The 19412-nt window shown below is 38.7% G+C and overlaps 1 protein-coding gene across 1 annotated transcript in view; it reads right to left on the bottom strand.

Moving 5' to 3' along the window:
• Positions 1-14502, bottom strand: part of si:dkeyp-72a4.1 (uncharacterized protein LOC100148058 homolog) — a 77105-nt gene extending 62603 nt beyond the window's left edge. The window contains exon 1 of the mRNA XM_036557903.1: positions 14291-14502. Coding sequence (XP_036413796.1) covers positions 14291-14312 — 22 coding nt within the window. The 5' untranslated portion in view covers positions 14313-14502. The remainder of the gene's footprint in view (positions 1-14290) is intronic.
• Positions 14503-19412: the final 4910 nt, after the last annotated feature.

Raw genomic sequence — 19412 nt, 5'->3', positions numbered from 1 at the left:
GTATTCAAGAGCGAGAATGACTGCTGTACGCGTGTGTGTGCAGCTGTCACTCCAGGGCAATCAAGTCATCATGAAAGAAGCCGCATCAACAAGACCTCAAGGGTTCTTCATACGCCACAGGAATGAACATGTGGATCTACGGTAGCTCACGCCACTCTAGGGGTGGAGCGATATGACGATGATATCGATATTATGTGATAATGATCTCATTTTCATGATACATTACGGCATGATAAACTTTTCAGAGCATACTGTTATTAAAACATTTAGACGGAGCCTCTGTGGAGTAAGTTCTTCGCCCTATGAATGTTCAAATTCCCACTAAGGCTGACGGTAAAACCTGGCTATTTCTGCTGTTTAGTCTACTCTTCTTCATTAACAGCGCTACTTCTCAACACTTTCTCAACACGTGATCTAAAGACGCTGAACATCTGTAGATTTTTATTTAGTCTGTCTCACAATCTACATTTGAACAGGAACACGAGTCACGAACATCAGTAGTGTTTTATCATTACCCTGATTAAACAACACAATACCAATTTGGGCTGCGCCCTGAATGAGCTTGAACACTTGCTCAGAAACAATCACAGTACATCCAGCAATAAAGGAGGTCTTGTGAAACTTTTATGGAACTTTCTACTGAATTCCTTTTGCTTTGAGTGACTCTACCTTAATTATGTTTATTTTATGACAACAAATGATTGAATTCCATTTGTTATTCACAAAATGACCATAACACTACCGAAACTTCACCAAATGTTTCAGTAGTGACAATTTTAGCTCATTTTGAGCTTTGAAATTAGCTAAAATAGCCAGTATTTGACTAGGAAACTCAACTTTGAACAGATGTTCACACATAACATTATATTATTTTTCATTAAAACACAGAAACGTTTACTTGACTGTTGAAAATATGTGTTTCGGTACAGTTCTTAAATGCCTTTGGGACAGATTTACATTAAAAAAGTGGGATGTAACGGCTCACCACGTGGTAATTAGGGACGAGGATGCAGTCTCATTTCCTGATCTAAAAGGCAGGCTAAAATATGACTAAACAAAAAAAATAAATCACTACCGAAACTTGTGTTTTGGTAATGACATGAAAACATGGGGCAGCATGTTCGTATATTTTCTTAATTAAGTTAATAGTATATCTAAAAAATCAAAACAATCTTTAAAAAATGGAAAGAAATGAAGAATTATTTTTACAAGATGAAATTGAGGGGTTAGAGTTTGTAACAGACACCTACGCTCTTAAAAAAGATGGTTCTTCAAAGGTTCTTTAGTAAAGACAATGGTTCTATATAGAACCATGAACATTTAAAGAACTATGTGTATGGTTAAAGGGTTCTTTGCATGGTGAAATGGTTCTTCAGATTGATGGAGAATGTGCTGTATATGGTTCTATATTGTTAAAATTAGAGCTGATATTGTAACAAGCTTGACATCACATCTTTTTAGTGCTATATAGAACCCTTTTCGAAAAGGTTCTATATAGAACCACATACAACACATTCTCTATCAGTCTGAATGGTCCATATACTTAAAGTTCATTTTCTACAAGCTGCTATGTTTCACTCTGGCCAACATGAACACGGACATGCCGAAACTACTCGAAACTACTCTAGTGAGTGTTGCATAAAATGCAGAATTAAAAAAAATATTAAACACAGTTTTTGACAGAGGTTTTAAAATGTGACATTGTGTTTCTTCCAACTTGTGAAATACTGTGATACATATTGTGTATCATGAAACTGTGGCTGGTTTCAGTCTTGAACCTAGCGCAAAAGCAGGCAAGTAATATGACGCCTCAGATGCTGCTGCCTCATGTCATTACCTTAAATGGACTTCCAGAGGAGAGTTTCACAGGATTGCCCAGAAAAATCAACCAAACATTGGTTGGTTGCTGCATCTTACTGTCCCTGTACATTAGATTAATCCAATACGCTGCTTTGGCCAAGTCAGTGGTTGAAACTGAGCACGGTGTTATAATAACATTAAAAACAGAAAGGACATTTTGAAGATTGGCATGAGTGTCTTTTAATAAATGCAGGTTAGCTGAGGTGATATTTTCCTACTGCATTTACTCAACTTTTCCACAATCCCTGCCTTACCGTATGAAACATATTAGCCAGAGATGTTTACCACTAGTACAGTAATGAAAGAATGGGGTTGAGGGCATTCTCAGAAAACGTTTCTGTTCAAACATAACTGTCAATATGAGCAAAGAACTGCTAATCCTAACATCAAAAAGCATTTAAAACACTATAACTAGCAGCTAGGACAGGATAACTCAACTCCCCAAAACAAGGCTTTCTTGATTGAACTTGAATAAAGGCTTCTGTATGAATTCTTACTAGTCAAGCTTGACAGAACACAACACAATGCTGAGGGAAAACTATCAGCATGTATTTTGATACACATTATTATATGATATTAAGATGATCATTTCTATCGTATTGAATGAGGTAAACTCACGCAGCTCAAAACAAACACACATATATTGTTAGTCATATCTAAACCATGTAACCCATTTTTTAAACTGATTTTATTATGAAAGCGTCAGCTGCCCTTTACATTGTGCAAATGTATCTGTCTCACAAAATCACCCCAAGCCGTGTCCATAAATATTTGAGTGTCATAATCATCAGGCAGATAAATATTCATATATTTAGTAGGTCAACTGGACCTCCATATGGTTAAATTCTTTGTCTATTTTGCCTTTTTTACCCTAATTTATTACTGCAGTGTAGCTACATATGTTACTTAATACTATAATACTATTTATCACTTTTTTACTTTTGTTTAGTTAGAAAAAATGTTTACAGTTAAATGTTTAATCTCATTACTTTATTTACTGAATTTCCTTATAAACTATTAGGAACAACATAATTTTATATGTAAAGAAATGCATCAGTGACTAATGAGATAAAATTGCAAAATTTTCTTTCGCTGTTAATAACTAGCTTTAAAGTGCAAATGCTATGTTTAACAGCAGTATACAGATTGTGGGAAAAAAATGTATTTTAATGAGAATTTTGTCACTTAAATTGGTAAATGTTCATGAGAATAAGCCAAATGGACAAAGAAATCGTCCAAAATTACTCAGAACAACATCTTGTCACATTAACATACATTAAGGTTTCATTTTCCTTCTTCACTCACATTTCAGAGACACAAAGTTTAGTTGACAGTAAGCTATGGGTCATGCTAAAATTACATGGATAGGCTATTGGTATGACAAGGGTCCACTGGGTCTGTTGCTCTGCCTGTCCATTTCAGTGCAGCTGATTAAGCCAATCACACTGTTCTCTACTCTTATTTTTATTACTCCTTCACCACCTGACTCTTTCTTAGACTGGCCTTCAGACACACTTTACACATATATACTCAAATCCTCTCAAGGACACTACTGCTGAAAGCATCCAGAAGTGATGCAGCTGGAGTGTTTTTCAATGATAGACACTACTGCTTATAATAGGCGAATAGTCAGTGAGACTGATGTCCAGAAATAGCATTTATGCAGTGGTTTCAGGACTAAATAATAACATGGTGAGTGTCTAGAAAAATAAATGAACTGTTCATTTTGTTTGAACTTTTACAAAAAAAGATGCTGCATTTAAAACAGTTTCAGGTGTGAAAGAGGAGACAAACCGTGATGTATGAGACACGTGAATGGCTGATTAAATGACTAGCGGAGAAGGTAAGCTAGGGCCACGGGAGTCTTAAGCACGGAGTCTTGCGCAAGCACTATTTCTGTCAGTCAGCGGTTGGGTATCCAAGTCACAAACGGTTACCCTGCTTCAGGCTGAGCTGGAGTGATTTAATAATATTTTATTTTAATTTCTAAGCAATTATATCATGAGCTGCAGTATCAGCATCTAATTTGACACGCCGAAGAATTTCAAATCCTCCCGCAAGCCAGCTAATGAAAAGTGTTCAAGGTATTTTAGCGAGGTTTGAATCGCGATCCGGACCTAATGTGACGTGTGGCCTGCATGCCAGTTTTGCACGACTGCAGGAGATAAGCCTACAGGTCAGATAACCTTAACACAGGCAATAAAATATTAACTGTGGGAATTAGCGATTCAGTACAAGTATGGGTATGCTTTAAGAAAGACGATAAATCAATTATGGAAAATATGCTCTAATCAAAATACTGTACTCCAACTGCAAGAGAATACCCCACAGCATCACACTGAACTGACCGAGCCATACAAAACAGTCTAATTACAGTCCAATTGTTAGCGATGCTGGACTTTTAGCTCTAATGGATTAATCAAAAAAGTAAATTAAAAAGTAAATCAAGGTATGAACTCAAAACCTGTGTGGAAAATGGCAGATTTTTCTATCAAGCTAATCATTTAACAAGCCTGACTCATAAAGTAAACCTACATTACATAAAACAAACAAGTTAATTCTTCTGTATGGTACATATATAATTACATTTATAGTTTTTTGAATGGATGGTGATCTACAGATTTGCTGGTCACACCTGAATCCACAGACCACTTTTCATTCATTTCCAATTAAAATGGATATTAAGTACAAGTTATTCATGTTCAGAACATCATTCTGAGGAGATTAGATATAATCTACTAATATGAAGAAAGATATAGAGAAAATAAGACTCCTAGCAACCTGGTAGACCACCAAAACTTTAACCATCAGATAAACAGCACTTAAAGCTTTCATCTTTGAGAGGAGAAAATCAAGATCCACTCCTGCTTCTGATCTGAAAACATCCACAAGGGTTTCAAGAAGCTGTTATTGAGAAGAGAAAACCGAGAAAAAGGAATAAAAATTGCAAATCAAGCAAAGAAGCTGCTGGTGTTCTCAGAACAATGGACTGACTGCCCCAGAGTCCAGACCTCAGAATCAATGAAAGTGTTTTTGTGAGATTACTTGAATCACGAGAAGCACAAAATGCAACCAACTTCTAAGACTGAACTTCAGAAATGTGGAAAAACAACCCTGCAGATTTCTTTGACAAACTAAAAGCAAGACGCCTAAAAAGAGTGGAAGCTGTAGTAACAACAAAGGGTGGACGAACTAAATGCTCAAACAATTGATATTATATTTAGTTATTTTCTGCTAAATATGTTTTCTTCTTTTTTTCTGATGCTGAAAAAAGAATAGTACCAAAATGAATAAAACTTTTTGCTTGGCAACTAAATAAATAAGAGATGGTCTCTGACGGTTTATCACAGTACTGCATATCACATCAGAATCTGAACAATCAGAAACATTAATCTAAGCCAAAACCGTGGTCTGATTTTTTCGCTCTTTTATATTTCTTTGCACCGCACCGTGCCGTCCACTGTGAATCCACACTCAGGTGCCTAGTGCTTGTGGTATCATTATCTGTGAAGGGTAAGCCTCGTCATATTTTGAGCTCTGAATGACCTTTTGGCAGAAAGGAACCGCAAACTCAAATCAAACGGCTGAGTCAGTTCTTTCTGCCAAGGAGCATTAAGTTATGCTCTGGGCTAAACGCTCTTATGTGCAAATGTGAATTAGGCCGAGAACGTGGTCTACTCCTCACCACGACACCTCTTCTCTCCACTTGGTTTTAGTGTGCTTCTTATGTCACGCTCCTGATATCAGCATTTAAGCTCTCTGAAGAGTAATTCTGCTCCTTTGGGGAAGAGAGCTGTGAGCTGTTTAGACAGGAGTCCTTACACTCAAAAGTCACTGCTCTCATTTTCTTAAACATGTCCAATTTTCCATTGAATCAAAAAAAAAAAAGAATAATATTGGCAAAAAGTCACATTGTGATATTTAAGTTTTTGTACTAAGCATTACAATATTTGAAAAACAAAAAGGATGAAAAAAAATGTACCCAGATAAACGTTTTCTCACATGGGGCTAATTTTCGTTCTAGTAATGGAAGTTAAAGTGGAAATTAAGTTGGTAGTTCAATGTTCTGGTGGGGCCTGCACGATTTGTTGAAAATACCATGATGCGATTATTTTTAATTTTTTTAAACTGCTCATCCTTCTGGGTCACGGGGGGGTGCTGGAGCCTATCCCAGCAGTCTTTGGGCAGAAGGCTGGATACAGCCTGGACAGGTCGCCAGTCCATCATATGACAATTATATTGCTATATACTGTGACTGTGATCTACCCTCCAATATACAGAAAACACACTGGTGAACCCGTGATGTGATGTGGTTAAAGATCGACCCACATTATTTTTTACAAAAATTATTTATGCTGTTTGGATCATATAAATAGCTTCATTCATTTAAACATCCAAAGAATTACACTGGTTAGGATGCTCAGAGTACACAATAAGCCAATCTGTAATCCTATGACTAGTTAAAAAAACAATGAATTTGCTGAAATGTTCCACAACATTTGAAATCTCTGTTATCATTTAATAACATTACCTTTTCATTCCATGTAGGCCACCAGTTTATTATATATGTCTTACCTCTAAAATCCTGAATGTTTTTGTATCGAAATAATGTTTTGTGTGATTTCATTTAATGTATTATTTTATAAGGTTTATATTCGCATCTATATGGTATTTTTGTTTTTAGGCTACAGATTCCTTCATTGATTTTGTGTGTATGCGATAAACCATTAAGCCAGCTAGCATGTGTGGTCGGCATAGTACAGTGAGTAACACTTTTGCCCTCCACACTGCAGATTGAAGTTTGATCCCCTGACTGGGCACTACCTTTGCAAAGTAATCAAACTCTAAGTTTCTGTGGATAAGAGAGTCTGCACAAATGCTGTAAAGTATGCATTTTTAAATGGGGAATTTGTTAACTCTACTAACAACATGTAATATTGTACTTTGACTTATTTTAGACTTATCAAAGGGACCTTTTATTACAGGATAAATGTTGGAACAATTTACTGACTCTCAAAAAATAAAATTCCATTTACAAGTCTGTTCATAGCATTCAATAACGTCATTAAGAAGACCACGACGCCATGTCGGTACGCAAGCTGCAACTCTGTGCTCTGATAGAGCTTGTCTCATTACCACTGCTGCAGTTACAACCCTGCAGGTGGATAAAAACCAAGCTAAGTTGATCATAATAACCACAAAAAGGATGAAATGATATGCATATGCTTCAGATGCAGTCTCCAGAAAAAACGCTACAAAGAGAAGATTAGCTAGATTTGTGGACTAGATCTGTATAACCTTTATTTCCACAGAGTTCAGATCATTTCAATACGTGATATTTCATAAAACCACATAAAAGTTGCTACCAAAACTGCCAAAGCTCTTAAATAATAAAATCAATCATATATATCAAGCTCAAGTTTGCTTATTCACCAGTTTCTCATTTGAACTTTCTGTTCCACCTTAAATGCTACTGCAGTTACTCTGAGGTGCCTTAAATGTAGAACGAATTTCAAAAGTTGGCGGATATGAAGCCAACATCAGTTTACCTCAATAAATGCATCAGCTTACCTCAATAGATCATCCGTAATCAATAAATACCTTAAACTTTTGTCTGGAAATGTTTACTGAGCAGCCAATGAGCAGCACAAGCTATAATCAGCCATTGGAGCTGTTGAACTCGTCTCACTGGCTAATCTAACACTGCCTCCCAAACCACACAGTTCTGTACTTCACCTACTATAATAATAAGTGCACTTCTAAAGATATATGTACTATTATTTCTTGAATACTCTTTAGTGTACTAGTATACGGTTTGGGACGCAAAATAATAATGCAGCAGGAAATCTAATCCGTTTAGATTTAAGCTTTCATTTTTTATTACTACAGCAACAAATCAAATGAAATCAAGCCAATACACAAACATTGCATACATTGGTTAATACGCTGAGATTTAAAAAGTGTTAAAAGACGTGTTTTACATAACCACAGCACTGCTGAATGAAAATAAAGTTGCCAACCAAAATGGTGGCAATTCTGACATAATTGGAACACTATCAATTAGCTCCGCCATATTAATTATTATTATTTTTATTAAGTGACCCTTATTAGTCCTACATCCCATCCATGCAGTGAAACACCACATACACATTAGTGAATGCACACACACACTAGGGGGCAGTGAGCACACTTGCCTGGAGCGGTGAGCAGCCCTATCCACAGCACCCGGGGAGAAGTTGGGGGTTAGGTGCCTGGCTCAAGGGCACGTCAGTCATGTACTGTCAGCTCAGGGGATGAAACCAGTGACCTTCCGGTCACAGGGCTGGTTCCCTAACCTCCAGCCCACAACTGCCCCGATTACGCCTACATGCAGCCTCTGTAAAAGGACTGGTATTAACTGGAGCTTTATGTTGGGATTGGAATGCAAGAGCGTAAACGTTAAAATATTTGTTTGGCTTGGAGCGCGCTGACTCACTTTCCATTCTGTTTCTGAACCATGGTTAGAGACTATTTTGCATGTTGCATACTTCTGGGATAGTACTGCACTGGTGGATGTCACTTTAACAATTAAGGAACAATATTGTGCAGCCCAAGCAGAACATGGCGGAAAGCAGGGAATAAGTGCTTAAACTGAGAAAATACATCACTCTACAGTGCTGTCCCAGAGAACCCTTTCTATTCCTTAGTCCACCTCTTTACAAGCCACATGGGCAGCCATGGCAGGCTTGATATGCGACATATAAGCAAAACATGGACATATTATCTACAGCATCTTTAAAAAGCTTGAGGAGAAGTTCAATGTCATTTGAAAAAACATGCTTAAATATGTGCAGGTATTGGGCATTTTTGCAAAGTGTGCATTACTGTAGCAGTCAGTTGGCCTGAAGGAGAGATCAAAGGTCCAGAAGCGTCTGCTAAAGGATCCACATAACAAGCTCTGTACCATAGAGCTACACCCCCTTGTGCTTATTCATAAGGCCTGAGTCCTGGTTCATGAATATGGTTATCAGCAAGCAAACGGGCACAAAGAAAGGGCAGCCAAACTCTGAATGACTTCATTATGACTTCATTTTATCTCTTTTGTTTTATTATACTATATTTTTGTTTATTTTACTTTCAATTTATATATATATATATATATATATATTTATTTATTTATTTATTGTTGACTTCATAGATTGTTAATGCCTGCTTAATTATCTCTTGATTTTATTGCCTTAAGCACTTGCGAATTATAAACAAGTGAACTGTACACCTCTATAAAATGTGCCACATAAACAAACGTACCCTGCCTTGCCTTCATTTAGATGATCCAAGACTGGCTGCTGATGTTTCTGTTCCTTAGCCAGCCACGATGCGTCATATATTGCCTCTTTAGTCTCTTTAGCAGGGCTGCTCAAAGTGGGGCCCACGGACCAATGCTGGCCCACAAGGATGTTTGATTTGTCGCACCAGAAAGTTGCCTAAACCCCGACTTCCACTAATAAAAGCTGTTTTTAAAAACTCATTTCTTGCATTTTTCGTAAAAACATATTTATGAAGTACTTTTACTATTAAAATGTACAGTGCAATGTCATTAAATATTATTATTGTATTTATTATTGAATTATTAAATACATTTTTAAAAATCACTGACCTTTGACACCACACAGTTGTCACTGACTGCAACATGTAACAACATATATGTAGCTAGCAGTTACAAGCTAATACTGCATAACAAGTGGCAGTGCGTGGACAAGAGACTACTGGTGTGAAGAATTTCTTTTTATTGTATTAAAACGCGAGGACGCTTGGCTCGTATGTAAAGAAACCACTGAACTATTCAAAGAATACAGTTTCTCCACATTTACTGTCATTGTGCACAAAATGTAAAGCTAATGAGCTGCTAGCTAGCTGTTTTGTTTTTTAGCCCTCAGCCCACTGAGCCCACTGAGCCCAGTTGCATAATGCCTGTTGTTTGAAACATAAGATATCCCAACAGCCAACATTTCATTCAGTGATACTACTGACATTTTGGGAAGTTTGAAATCTTTGCCAAATCTGACACAGTAGGTCTGTCACGATCATGAAATTTTTGCTGGCAACTAAATGCTGTGTCAAAATGACCATTTTTAAAAATCTTACTAAAAAGGGCATGATGCACATTTTATATCTGCATACTTATTTGCATTTATATCTATGTGCATTTTCTATCTTAAATATAGTTACTGTTATCAAAGCTTTTGTATTACCTGTTTCAGTTATTAAAACTGTACTGGTCTGGCTGCACCATTTGACTTACTGGTTGTGCCACCTGACTTTTCAGACTAATTTCAAACAGACAGGCATCTACACACCCATAGAAAACTTTCTCTTGAACTTGAGTTTATTCTTACATTTTTTAAAATAAATAAACACTGTTATAATAATTACAGATTTTCATTTTTTAAGTTTTTTTCTGAGGTAACACCGCCTGACATGATAAACTAAACCATTCTAACCAAGGCTCAAAAATGACATTTATTCCAAAATTGGTGAAACAACTACTGACCTTGGCATTGGACCATGAAGGTCACTTGAGGCCCTCTTTATAATAAAATCCTATAGTCCCTCTTTTGTAAAAGCATGTCAAAATAAAAGTCCTTTATTTTTGGTTGTGTCACCTGAGATTTGGGGAAGTAAGAACTTGCAGACATTACCCCAAGTTTTTCAGTAAATTGAGCACTTTTGAAGTTTGAAGTTGCTTTATTTTTTAAGTTTACAAGCACAAGATAATGCCAAACTATTATATTTAGAATTTTATATAAATAAATTACATTTTTTGATAATTTACTTAATTATTACAGATAGCTGGACGGTTGCACCACCTGATATTTTAGAATTTTTGGAGGCAAATATATATATATATATATATATATATATATATATATATATATATACTAAAATGAATTTAAAATGTATTAATATATAGATGCATTTCACATAAAAAGGGTACTGTTGAATAATTTGATGTAGGTCATGTACTAAATTTTTTTTTGGAAAAAATAATGGGCTAATGTCAATGACCCGTATACATAATAGTGATCGTCTGTTTTGTTAATTTTATGCAACTACTATAGTACAAGTCCATCTTACTTAGACAGTTCTTTACTGTGCAGCTAACAACAGATGATACATTAGACTGTCTGGTGCCTAACAAGCTCATATTTGTCTTTTGAAACGGTGAAAATGTGAGCTTAAAACACTTGTTCTCCAAGCACACATGCTAAACATTAACATTACCTCTACTAGATATCAAAATACCAAACATTCCCTCTATAGCACACAGCTAAAAGTTAGAAAGTTGGAAAAAGAAAGGTTGGAGGAAAAAAGTGATTTCTTTTATTTATGTTTATTTATCTCACGTCAACTAATTAAAATGCATCCTGGTCACATTATGCTTGTTGTGATACAATAAGACTGCGAAATCTAATGATTGTGGAAAATACCAGCAATCAGATTAAATGACTGTGATCATCTCAAATAACTACGATCAGGCAGTTATATAATAATTTTGCTAGGCCTGTTACATAGTGTCCCTTCAAAGAGATAACAGGAAGAATTTCTTACTAAACATGATTAAATTTGAATAAAATATATAAATATAAAAATATGAATAAAAAATCACTACGATGGTGATGTAATTAAGACCAAGATATGCAATATTACACAGTGAGAAAAATGGACATGTCTCTCGTTTCTCTGTTGGAAAAGTTGAAAAAGTAGGTTACTTCCTGTTCCGATGTCTAGTTCTGGTTCTTGTATAGCATATTTTATTGCACAGTTTCCACACCATGTTGCACATACTGTCTAACAGGTACACTATATGTTCAAAAGTACCAACCCTTCCAATGAATGAGTTTATCCGCTTTGAGATGCATCCGTTCCTGACACAGGCCTTCACACAATCTCCTTAGAAAAGCACTGTCAACAGAATGAGACACTCTGGAGCAGTCACACATGACCATAAGGTCATCTGCCCAGTGCCTCTGGTATAAAACCTTTGGCTGTAGAGCGGTGGACATGTGTTCTCTGGAGTAATGGAGCTCCATCCAATACCTTTGGAATGAGCTGAGGTGAGGTTTGCAATCCAGCACCAATCGTCCAACATCTGTACCTGACCTCTTCTGGCTGAATGCAACCAAATTCTTACAGGAATGTTCCAACATCTTGTGGAAATACTTTCTGCAGCAAAGCTGGGACAAACTCCCTTTTAATACCCTTGATTTCAGAAGAAACGCTGTATGTGGATACTTCTGAAGATACAGCGTACAGGAAATTGAATTTCTTGACATGGTGCAGCTATGATCGGAACTAAATCATACATTCAAAAACGGAAGGAAGTCCAATTTTTTACACAATACTGGGTATGGACACCACTGACTGCTAGCTTTGCTAAAAGACACTGAATTTTCAGACTTGTATGAAAGGCTTGAGTGCAAATTTAAATGCAGAAATAGCTCTGAATACTACTCCCACCTGAAACACTGACTGTGGCCATCAGAAATTCACTGTCAGCCTGTAAGGTGCTCAACAGCCCTAAACGCCATTAATTGAAGATCAGATAATAACTCTTACTTGGCAGATTTGTCCAGCGCTTCACAGAGATATCCTTAAGGTTTTCTCATAGTTTGAAAAGGACATAACTCAAGTGATAGCGCTGCCTGTCGGCTCTGTTATATGCAGCCAATTTAGGACAGTTCCTTGAAAAAAGACTGTTCCTATCTAGTTGTCCATTTAGTTGTCGACTACATTTTACTCTTTATCGCCTTTCTTAGTGGTGAACACATGAATAAGTACAACATCATCCAGCTACTTGACCCCAAATAGTTTTGGTTCTCATTTCAAGCACACTACATATATTCTTTAGATATCCAACGGTATTGTAAAGCCAAACTTTGAAACCTGACAAATGGTAACTGATCATACCCTTGGCTCATAAATAGAAAAACACCTTCAACCCAAACCCAGAATACCTAACCCTAACTGCAGACAATCATCTGAACCACTGTGTACTTCAATCACACTACTACAACTATTACGACTGAACTGGGCTCAACTGGCACCTTCTTTTTCGGTACACTGCAGTGTCAATTTTCACACAAAACTCTCTCAGGGAGAGAAAATGTCACAACAATGTAGGTCCCTAAATTGTACATGATGAATGAGACGTTACAATGCTTGTATGCTTTATAAGGGGCCAGAATTCTTGTCTTCTTTGTATCAAAAAAGTTCATATTGTCAAGTATCTTTTAAGCTCCCATTGAACAGACTCACTGAAACACATCACTTCTCCCCTGAAACAACTTTTACCAACAGTGAAATCCTACCATCTGTTTCAGATCTGGAATCTTCTGTGACACTTCGCTCATTCACGGAATAATTCCCAGTGTGTGAGATTACAGCACGCACACATATACATATATATATATATATACATTTTTGTGCTTTGTTGCTTCATATAGCTGCTCTCAGATTGCATTATGTAACACATTACTACCTTCATTCCAGAACAAGATGCAGAAGCCTACTACAGCAAGAATGCTTTTCACTGTAATGTGTAGTTTAGCATCCTTCCTGCCGCTGTTCACACTTCTCCACAATGAATCACCAATCCTAGAATTAGAACCGGCATTATACAACTGACTAAAATAGTACCAGGCTGCCATTAAGACCGAAGCGCCAAAAGTCGACCAAATTCCTGCTGTCAAGCAGGCAAGGCTTCTTACCTTCTGACATTTGGGTTCTTTAGTGGTTCCTGACCAAAGCCAAGAGTATTGCCAGTATGTCCGGCTGAGAATGAGAATATTTGCCTGAAAGTGCTGATGTTGCTGTCACGGCTGCACCATCCCAACTGGTCAGAAATGGATGTGAGTGCCCCCCCCCATATCACCACCCCCCCCCCACACACCTCCTCCAGCTGTGGCAATCTCAGTGGACACTACTTACTTCTGCATGGACCATAGAGCCAAGTATGTCACAAATGTGGGGAAAAAACTGAAGTGTTTCTACTGCAATGATGTCTCCGTACTTGTTAAGCAGCAGAGAGGGGGCGAATTAACACAAGTGTTTCAAGCTGATCTGGCTTAAAGCAGCGCGATTCCCCCCACTGGCAGCTCACTAGCTGTGGCCATGTATGTAGGCACAGTCCAGCAAGCGGTGGGCACAGATGGATTAGCATAACACTGAGCGGCACAGGCTGACTTGGACGTATTGGAGTGACATGAAATGACAGCAGTGCTCCGCGGAGGAGAGAACACGTTAGGTACCATTAGCTATTGGTGGCACTAGCGCAAGGCTGAGAGAGGGAGAGAGAGAGGGAGAGAGAGAGAGGAGGGAAAAGGGGGAGGGAGAGATAGAGAGAGAGAGAGAGTGAGAGAGATGCGGTGTTGAAATATATCACTTCTCTTACCTTGAAAGGGAACATAGGACATGTTCCAACGGCACTGAACGCGGTCTCTTCAGTTTCTCGACATGCTAGCTGCTAGCTGAAATATCCCTCAGCGCTGGAGAGACAGAAAAAATGAAAAATAAAAATAAATAACCTGCTGGTCATGGGCTGCGTCGATGCAGAGCAACGTTCCGGTGTGGAAAATATAACATTTTTCAAAGAAAAAAATAAGAAAAAAAAACAGAGAGAGAAATTTATAATCCAGCCGTTCGTTAGCGTGAAAGTCGGCTCTTGAAATTTTGTGTTCACAAATAGTGACACGCGCCGATAGTGGTGAAGGGGGGAGAGAGAGAGCAGGAGAGAGAGAGAGCAGGAGAGAGAGAGAGAGAGAGAGAAGAGAGAGAGAGAGAGAAGGAGGAGGGGGAGTGGAGGAGGGAGTGTGCCGCCTGTCTGTTTCCCAGTTTAAAATCTGAATGCGGTCCGTGTCCCTCTCCTCTCCCCGTTTAAAGTGTTAGCACATCGGGCTAACGCCCGCCGAATGGCCGTTAACGTGGAGCAACGGTTTTTTTTTCCCCAACGCTCCAGTATTCCCACAGAGAGAGAGAGGGAGAGAGAGAGAGAGAGAGAGAGCCTACGTGTTGGCATATTTCTCACACGCCCCAAATATGTCTAATGTATGAGTGTGGGTTACTGGGCCTTTTTAAGAAGCCGCTGTGCTGCTGAAGTTTCCTACGTCGGCCGTTCAACTGGTGACGGACTGCAGAACTGACCGTTATAGCGCGCCGAGTAACGAACGTGCAGTGAGGAAACACGACTCGCGGATTAGACTCGGCCGAAATTACGGCTAAACCGCGTGAGCAGCGCAGTTTTACAACTTCGTTTCAGTCAAAGCTGACGCAGACGCAGCGTTAGCGTGTATTTCTGTAGGTTACATCTGAGGAAGAGGAAATTTGGTTTTCTAGCTCACTGCTTTACGCGCAAACGCAAACACGTTTGTATTCCTGTCCTTGAGGGGACTTTTCCATTCACTTGTGTGTCACTAGCTAAACACCTCACCCAACGCTGTCTTTAAAGGGGTGGATTACAGAGAAATCTAATTCACCCAGTTTGGCAATAATCATTGATTTAATCGTTCAGCCAAGACATGTTTGGTGTCTGAAGTCTGCTTCTTCGTTTTTGCTTGTGTTTTAAAGCCATGAGGCTAAGAGCTAACAATGGACATCTATGAGGCTGTTTACTCCAGTATACACTATATATATATATATATATATATATATATATATATATATATATATATATATATACACTCCAGAAGCAGAGAACATTTAGCTGTTTTATTGTAATGCTATGCTGGGCTATACTAAAATGTATGCATTTTATTTGTTTTACTACATTTGTAACTATAGAAATAAATGTAATATTTCTCCGTAAATGCTAATCCAAGTTTCCATTTAGTCTGTTTCATTAATCTTTATATATCAGTATTGGCATTTTATGTTCATGAAAATTATCAGTATTGGCCTGCAGTCCTCATATGGGTGCATTCTTAGTTTGCACCTTGAACCAACATGTATTTTTGGTGATAGTATCATTTTCAGATTTCAACTGACCTGTGTACATCCCCCAAGACACACTGTGATCAGATCACGATAGGATCGCTCAAAGCACAGATTTTGATCGCGTTCAACACAAATGTACATGGAATGTGTTTTCTGTATCTGCTTAGAATGAGCGGAATTGTGGAAAAAGATCAATGAGGAAATGCAAGATAGAGAATGCAGATGATTCGTCTCATTTTTAATTTGGGTTCTCCAATATTTTTCCAAAACATTTTTCCTCCATGTTTTGCTGCAGTTTTTTGACAATTTTCATCAACCTGTGGACCTTTGGTCCCCACAAAGAGCTAAATACAGACACACACACACATACACACACACTCACACACACATACATACACACACTCACTCACCATAGCTCAGGAAGCTGAGACTGAATGCTATGGTAACCAGAGCCAAGATGGCGTTCACTGCAGCCCAGTGTAGTTCTGTAGTAGCATTAGCCTCATTTAAAAGCTAACGGGCCACTGCTCTGCATCCATTTCTTTACATTGGCTTCATGTCCTGTTAAAACACACGCAAAGTAGGACTAAACTTTTAAAAAAAGACACCCCCCCTGAGTTTTCATTACCACTTGGTATGGAGTGGACTCTGTCCAATATTCATACATGGCTGCCATCTGGTGGCCTCATACATTTCCTACAGTCAACATACAGTGCAACATTATTTTAACATTCTTTAACCAGTCAAATTGGTTATCAGTGTTAAACAAGTTCACCACAGATGATAAAAAAATCTTAGACATAAGTCAAAAATACAAAAACAATCTGACCTGAAATCCTTCGTTCTTTCCACTTGTCCCACCAGAGAGAGCTCCTTCCAAGAGACACTAAGAAGACCCAGCAAGGAATCGTCCCGCTTTAAATTCTTTTTCTTTTTAATCTGGACACTCAGCAAAAAGAGTTCCATACAGTAGGCTACTAAAAAGTGGTTCTATAACAACGTTCATCATGGAGAAGAACCAATTTACCATGCACAGAACCATTTATGCATTCAGATTTTTGTCACGGTACTGTGCACAAGTCAGAGACCACCCTTCATTTATTTAATCTCCATATAAAATGGCCAATAAGAACAAAATTATTCATTTTTCAGAAGATATTTCTAAGAAGATTACATAAGATAGTCCACTCACATAGAGAAGGGAAAAGCCAAAGGGAAAAAAGACTATAGATATATAGAAAATGGGACTTTTAACAACTGCAAGACCTGGTAGACACCAAAACTGTCACCATGAGATTAACACCACTTAAAGCTTTCGTCTTTGTGGAGAGATCAAGCTTCACTCTTTCTTCAGATCTGAAAAAATGAATCCACAGGTGTCTCTGTCCATCCTTCCACTGTGAGAAGACAACTCAGCGCTATGAGTCTGTAAAGATGTGTAAATGTTACTGAGAAAAATAAACAGGCAAAAATGAACATTTGCAAAAAAGCTGGTGGTGTTCTCATAACACCCCAGAGTCCAGACCTCAACATCACTGAATGTGTTTGAGATTACTTTGATTGTGAGAAGCAGCAAATACAACCAACTTCTAAGACTGAACTTTAGAGGTGTGGAAAAACTGTGCAGATTTTTTTGACAAACTGAAAGCAAGTCTGCCGAAACAATGATAAAAACCGACAAAGACGCTATAAGAACACAGTGGGTAGCGCTGTCGCCTCACAGCAAGAATGGCCTGGGTTCGATTCCTGGCTGGATGACCAGGGTCCTTTCTGTGTGGAGTTTGCATGTTCTCCCTGTGTCTGCGTGGGTTTCCTCCCACAGTCCAAAGACATGCATTCAGGCCAACTGGACACGCTAAATTGCCCCTAGGTGTGAGTGTGTGAGTGAATGTGTATGTCTGTCTGTCTGCCCTGCGATGGACTGGTGACCTGTCCAGGGTGTATCCTGCCTTCCGCCCAATGACAGCTGGGATAGGCTCCAGCACCCCACCGCGACCCAGAAGGATAAGCCGTTTAGAGGATGGATAGATGTATGATAATAAATTATATACCTTGCACACAATGATCATTTTTGATTGAAGATACAATAAATGCTTTTACTAAAGAACCCTTGAAGAACCACTTTTCTTACCTTGAATTCTACGCTGTCATGAGTTCCTCAGTACGTCATCTGAATCGTGCACAGTGTCAGTGCTCCTGAGCAGCTGTATGTACAATGTGAGAGTGAAGGAGGCAGAAAACCTCATGTCGCATCACATCTCTGCGGTTATTTGATTTTGCTGAAGGAATTAGATTGTATTTGAGGCCTGCTCCCCTTTCCCGAACGGGACAGCTAATTCTATTGCTGTGGCTCAGTGTGTCCCAGTGATACTGTCACCTAAAAACTGAGGTTACTTAAACTCTAGTACAAACGTAGGAGCTGTTCAGCGTAAGGATGGACCTGAATATTCAGATATTCATTTGTTGGGTAGGTTTTCAGTTTTTAATTTCGAGATTCAGAAATGTGTTTTTTGGAGGGGGGTTTGGTGAAATGTAAGCTATCAAGGCGAACTACAAAAATACTGTAACATTTGGGGTTCTTGGGCGAGACTTGGGCAACTCCAGATTATGGCCTATAATGCGGCTTTATTTTAAACTTACAGAAAACAAACACAATTCGGCCCCCTGCTCTACTCCGGAAAACCCACCACTCCGCCTGTATTCAGGCTCTTCCATGCAGTTCTTCAATTCGTCCTTGTACAAATGAACCTAAAACACAAACACACATACTTTCTAAACCACTTATCCTTCTGGGTCACAGGGGGATGCTGGAGCTTACCAGCGGTCAATGGGCAGAAGGCTGGACAGGTCGCCAGACACACAGACACATACATTCACACCTGGGGCAATTTAGCATATCCAATTGGCCTGACTGCATGTCTTTGGACTGTGGGAGGAAACCCACACAGACATGGGGAAAACATCAGAAAGGACCCTGGTTGCCCGTCCGGGGAACCGAACCCAGGCTCTTCTTGTAGCAAAGCCACAATGCCTTTTGTCAGCACATGCCTGCACTATATTTATACATTTTAATTGTGCTTAAGTGGCCGCCATACTGGACTCTTACTAGGGCTGCAATGTATGCCCTTCGTACCTCTAGTTAGACTATCTCCCTGAAGCACTAGTTAACCCATGCACTGTGCTATTACCCGCTAGCCTACCGCTAGGAGAGGATAGTGGGCCTGGTAGATGGAGCGAAGCTGTGCTGTGAGGAACACAGCTAGCCTGAAAATTTGGATTTTACAGCGAATGAAGCTGCACATATACTTTCAACAACACAGGTCCCAGATTTTCTCAACAATTTCCTCAGCTCTCTGAACATGCAACCTAATGGACGCAGTTGATGTAGGCTTCCATCACACCTTAGGGAGCTATTAAGGAGGCGAACAGGCTCTGAATGTGTAAATCAGATGGTCAGATTAGGGCTGCGCAAAACATAATTTGTTAATCATTAACACAATATTGGCATTTGCAATATTGATATCATAGAAGGCCGCAGTATGCAAATGCAGCCTTCTGTGTTGTAGTGCTCCAGATGTTCCAGA

The sequence above is a fragment of the Colossoma macropomum genome, unplaced genomic scaffold (assembly GCF_904425465.1).
Source record: "Colossoma macropomum unplaced genomic scaffold, Colossoma_macropomum, whole genome shotgun sequence".
Classification (NCBI taxonomy): Eukaryota; Metazoa; Chordata; class Actinopteri; order Characiformes; family Serrasalmidae; genus Colossoma; species Colossoma macropomum.
Note: the sequence above shows the minus strand (reverse complement) of the source record. Positions and strands in the feature narration are given on the sequence as shown.